The sequence below is a fragment of the Nematolebias whitei genome, chromosome 7, assembly GCF_014905685.2.
Source record: "Nematolebias whitei isolate Nwh7 chromosome 7, NemWhi1, whole genome shotgun sequence".
Lineage (NCBI taxonomy): Eukaryota > Metazoa > Chordata > Actinopteri > Cyprinodontiformes > Rivulidae > Nematolebias > Nematolebias whitei.
Window position 1 is genome coordinate 36,439,107 of NC_056504.1, and position 5,351 is coordinate 36,444,457.

Below are 5,351 nucleotides of genomic sequence, written 5' to 3' on the forward strand. Positions count from 1 at the left end.
AGTGTTGGGAACCACTGGTCTACAAAATGGGATAAATTCACATCTATATAAAATGATTGTAATTTTTAACACTCACTGAGTTGATCCAGTCGATGTAGGCAGACACACGGGTGAAGACAGTGGGCTTCTGGGGATAATTGCATCCATATCCTGACACAAAACTGGCAATACCATGCACATAGTACTGGCCATTGACCTGGCAGTTCAGAGGGCCGCCAGAGTCTCCCTGAAAAAAGACAAATTTAGAGTAAAATCTAAAAAGATAAATGTTTGAGTCTAAACATCCTTTCATCAGTCTATGTCATAACACAAACAAAGACATTTGTCATGGCAGAAGCAAATTAAATTGACACTTCTTTGAGAACTTACATTGCATCCAGCCTCAGCCTTACCACCGGCACACACCATGGTGGTTTTCACAGTACTGCCCCACCAGTCGCTGCTGGAGCAGGTCTTGTGGTCCACCACAGGAAGGTAGGCCTGTTTGAGCTCTTCAGACAAGCTCCCACCAGCTGGTTCAAAGACAAATGAAACAATGCATTCAGCTTAAGAGAAAACAACAACAGCAATGTAATGAGCAGGTCAGAGCCAGCCAAATCTAAATAAATAATTATAAATAGATGTACTGGAGGTGCGTCCCCATCCAGTGATGTAGCAGAAATTGTTATGAGGCAGAATTTGGCCAGAAGGAGGTAGAGCAGCAAGCTGGACGTAAGAGTTCAGGATGGCATCAGAGGACAGTTGCAGCAGAGCAATGTCATACCTGAAATGAAGGAGAAAAGAAAAATGTCAAACAGCTGCAGGTGACATTTTTGGTTGAAGCTTAGACTACCAACAAACTGAGGTTGCATTCAATCCCCAACTAGCCAAATTTCATTTCCTGTGAACATGCAGTGTGAATACTTATTGTTGAAGAACTTGCTGAAAACAGCTGAAGTTACCTAAAAACATGCTGAAATGTAGAATAAATGGAAGAACGAGTCCGATTTAGCAGAATAAAGCAGAACGAACACATTTGCTGAATGTGGTTTAAATAAGCAGAAATGAGCACACAAAATAGTGAATTACAAAGTAGCTTAAAAGGCTGAAATCAGCACAAAATAGCTGAAAAGTAGCTGAAAAGGCAGGAAGAAGCTTAAATTACCAAAAAAAAAGAAAAAAAAAAGTGGAGAGAGCACAACTGTGCCCAATTTGGATTAAAGAAGCAGAAATGAGCATAAAAAGTGGAATTTATCTGGAAAAAAAATGAAAGTAGCAAAATAAATAGCTGAACAGTAACTAAAAAAGCAGAAAGACGCTTATATTTAAAAGGAGGAAGTGAAGAGAGCACATCCATCTATTTTCTTTAATCCGCTTCTTCCATTTTGGGTCATGGGGGTCACCGATGCCCATGTCCAGCAATCACTGTGCGAGGGGCGAGGTACACCCTGGACAGGTTGCAAGTCCTTCATAGGGACACAGAGACAAGACAAACAAACAACCATTCACTCTCTCATTCACTGTTACCAATCAGCCTAACATGCATGTTTTTGGTCTGTGGGAGGAAACCGGAGTACCCGGAGAAAACCCACGCATGCAACATGCAAACTCCACCCAGAAAGGCCCCGGACCAGGATTTGAACCGGTAACCTTCTTGTTGAAAGGCAGCAGCTCCACCAGTTGTGCCACCGTGCTGCCCGAAGAGAGCACAGTTTTGATAAATTAGGCAGAAAAAAAGTTGAAATGAGTACCAAAAATGTGGAATTAGCTGAAAACACTGTCATTAGCATAAAACAGCTAAATAGCTGAAATAGCAGAAAAAGCTGAAACACAGAAATAAGCTGAAAGACGAATAAGCTGAAATTAGCATAAAGAAGCACAAACATGTTGCAGTTAGCAGAAAGAACCTGAAAGGAGCACAAAACAGCTGAAAGAACAGTTGAACTTAGCTGAAAGTAGCTAAAAAAAGTTTAAATTTGCAGAAGGAAGCTGAAAGAAGCTGAACCAAAACAAAACGTGAAAGGAGCAGTATAAGGTTGTAAACAGATCTAAAGATCTGAAGGATGGAAAATGAACTCAATCCATTTTCTATGAGAAAAAAAAAGGCTAAATATTTCAAAAAGCTTCAGTTTCACCAATACCAAATATCATAGCATCCTTCTGCTGAATGAGCTGAATGTTTTGATATATGATTTGTTGGAATAACACAAAAGTTTTTGGAACGAGAAAGATGCTGAAAAATGTACTGAAGAAAAATGGATCACAATTGTGCGACTGCTTCATAAGCGTTCACATGGTGAGCTAAAAAAATCAACTTTGTATAACACACATCCTTGCACACATGCAACAAATCAGTTAGCAAACAAACCACTTTGCTCTTAGAGTCAACAATGTGCATTAAAAAGTGATCCTCACCCATTAGACACTCTGTTCGAGTCCCACTGGGGGTGGATGTAGATCTTGTTGACAACGATGAACTGCTCTCTGCCATTGTGGACGTTAAGGTCATGATCCCCGAGAACCACACGAAACGTCCTGGGGCTGCAACGATTTAAAAAAATAAAATAAAATCAATTATTAAAAACAAGTCAGTTTAGTCTTGTTGGGGTTTTTTTTATTGCAGGGGGGGGGGGGAAAATGCAGAGAGGAATGACCATAAATCATTGTACTGGTTTTGTTACTTTTGCCTCATTACTTCAGAGTTGTTTTTGCCTTTTTTTTTTTAAAGTAAACACTTCATCTTCCATGTGACAGTTACAAATGATTTTGTGCACATTTCCACATTTTGGTGACATTTGGAGCCAGCAGAAATAAATCACATGCCATTACTGTGACAGGAGTTGGCTGGGGATATTTGGGTCAAAGAAATAATAAAAAATATGAACAAATAAAGTCTGCTAAAGAATCTGCAGTTAATCATTATGTTACCTGTCCACACAGTGAGCGGCAGTCATAACCCAGCCTTTACGGATCAGGCTTCCCCCACAGGTGTGGTAGAAAAGGCTGCCTGATTTGTACTGAAGTGAGATCTGGGGAAAGAAAGCAAATCTGACTTTAAAAAAAAGAGCTCAGTTTGACTGTTATCTGTTATAAATGCTCCTAATTCCCCTTTCACTCCAACAGATTACATATAAAATGTAGACGATGTTTGAACATCACCTGCCAGGGCCAGGAGTTGGGGGTAGCAACCTCACCACCAACAACCCTCTCCATGCTGTCCTTCAGGAACCTTGGCTGGGGCTTCAGCTCAGCCAGCACTGGTTAAAAACACCAAACACAAAGATTCAGCTTATGTCAAGACTAATAGAAATTAACAAGCGAGAGATAAAATTATTCTAACTGATAGCAAATGTGTGGCTAAATGAAAAACATGGGAACAGTGATGGGCACACGTTGTATGATGTCATTTTCTTACCCAAGGCAGCGAGACTCGTCAAGACCAGAAACCTGAGCATGTTTGCGTTTTGTCGAAGCGTTTCTGCAATGAATGTGCACTTGTGTCTGTCTTTTATATTTAAACGTGACCTTGAAATGATGTGGAATAGTTTGGCTGTTTTTTTTTTTTGTTCTGAGAAAATCTAAGTATGCACCTGTGGTCTGTCTCACATACTGTTATCACGCTTGTCTAACACACACACATACACACACCTGACTCTGGTCAGCAATGAAGAATGTTTCACAGAAAATGTAGAAAATGAGTCATAGTAACTCAAAAAAAGGGAAGTTTTTAATAAAAATCAATTTACTCTGGCTCTTATTGTTCAATATACCTGTTTTAGAACCTGCTTAAATGATATGAATATACACTTGTTCCTAAAACATTTGTGTATTTTATATACTATGAAGATACATTTATCGTTATTGTCCATGGCAACTAATAGCAAACTGACAGATTTAACAGGGTTTAAGTTCTTGTTAATATTTATTTCACTACTTGATAACGTCTGCTGAAACCAGCACCTGTGCAAGAATGAGAAAAAAGGCAGCTGTGACTTTGTGAAAGTCTAATGTGGTGGTTTCACATGTAGATTGTTTTGTTTCCTGAAAATGATGCACATTTTATTGAAATTATTCTTGGTTCTCAACAATGATTTACTTTGTAGTTTGTTTGTCCCATAAATGAAAGTGCAACGGAAAGTGCTTAGAAAATATCTGAAGCATTTGGAGCTGCATATTTCATAACATTTAACCAATGAGGGCATCAGAAATCAGGTTTCTCTTGTAAATGAGTCCCCGAGGCTCAATGGGATTAACTTGTATAAATAAAGATTGAATGAATCTGAATTAGGTGACCGTGTTTTCTCCAGTAGCTGTAATTATTTTCTGGAGAAAGACCGAAAGGTAAAAATGACACCAACTTTATTCAGTTTACGCAAGTTGGCAGTTAAATGTATATTGTGCCAGATTTCTAATTAGCGTTAAAGAATATTTTACATGTCCTGATCTGTCAGTCTGTACAGTTGCACAGTGTTACCACCCAACACCAGAGGGCACTGAAGACTAACGAACACAGTCAAGGAGCTCAGTGATTTAACTTGCATGAAGACACATCATTATCTTTGTCTCATGACTCTGACAAGTAACTTAATCTTGAACATTCACCTCTTCATGTACGTAAACATTAAAACTAACATTTTATTTGAAAGCTTTTGAACAAAAGGGAACATGATCAGGTGGAGAGATGTAAACCCAGTGTGAGAGCTGACAAAGATTTCCATTTTCCATTTTGTCCTGACCTTTGTGACATTGAGCTATGAATCAAAGAGATTAATACCCACTACATTTTGTACTGTAATACTTTACACACACACACAAAAAAAAAATATTATATATATAAAAAAAAGTACTTAGTATTTCCAAATTGGTCACACTGATTAGTTTGACAATGGGTTTCTAGACAATGGACCGGCCTCAGATGTGTCCACGTTTTGTAAAGCACTTCCCGAGTAGACAGAAAGTCATTAAAATGCTATGGATTGTGGATTATTGCCCTATCGGACTATTAAAGCGATAGCCATGCTGACTGGTAATTGAGCTGCCCCCCTGACACAAAGAGAAAAAGGTCCTCATGCTGCAGGACTTCCTGAACAACAGGGGCACCTCAGTTTCATCATTTTCTCATGGAGCGTCTTCTTCGCCTCCAAAATTCTCGTGGACCCCTCCACCAACCTTTTCCTTGCAGAGGCATAAATCAAACAGCGAGATCAAAGACAGGAAGTGCTGGAGATGTGTTAATTAAAGATGCTGGTTCTAGATATAGCTTCCGCTCATTAATGAACAGTCAATTTGGTTCCCATAAAGATGTCTTACTCACGCAGTCAGTAAATTGAGGTTCCCAAAAAACTTAATGGGATGCACTGATTGGGTGTGTT

General features: G+C 39.1%; 1 protein-coding gene across 1 annotated transcript; it reads right to left on the reverse strand.

Annotated features, from left to right (window-relative positions):
* Positions 1-43: 43 nt before the first annotated feature.
* Positions 44-3,462, reverse strand: LOC119411858 (elastase-1). Its single transcript, XM_037678808.1, has 7 exons — positions 3,395-3,462; positions 3,139-3,236; positions 2,908-3,008; positions 2,395-2,520; positions 627-763; positions 370-512; positions 44-226 (listed from the first exon to the last, which is right to left on the reverse strand). The coding sequence occupies exons 1-7, from the start codon at positions 3,432-3,434 to the stop codon at positions 44-46; spliced, it is 828 nt and encodes a 275-aa protein (XP_037534736.1). The 5' UTR covers positions 3,435-3,462.
* Between the last annotated feature and the right edge of the window lie 1,889 nt (positions 3,463-5,351).

Excerpts from the sequence above, each read along its gene's own strand:
- LOC119411858 (XM_037678808.1), bottom strand. The coding sequence starts at position 3,434 with ATGCTCAGGTTTCTGGTCTTGACGAGTCTCGCTGCCTTGG. Across the intron at positions 3,009-3,138 it reads CCAACTCCTGGCCCTGGCAG|ATCTCACTTCAGTACAAATC; the intron begins GTGATGTTCAAA and ends TTCTTTCCCCAG. Across the intron at positions 2,521-2,907 it reads GCCGCTCACTGTGTGGACAG|CCCCAGGACGTTTCGTGTGG; the intron begins GTAACATAATGA and ends AAATCGTTGCAG.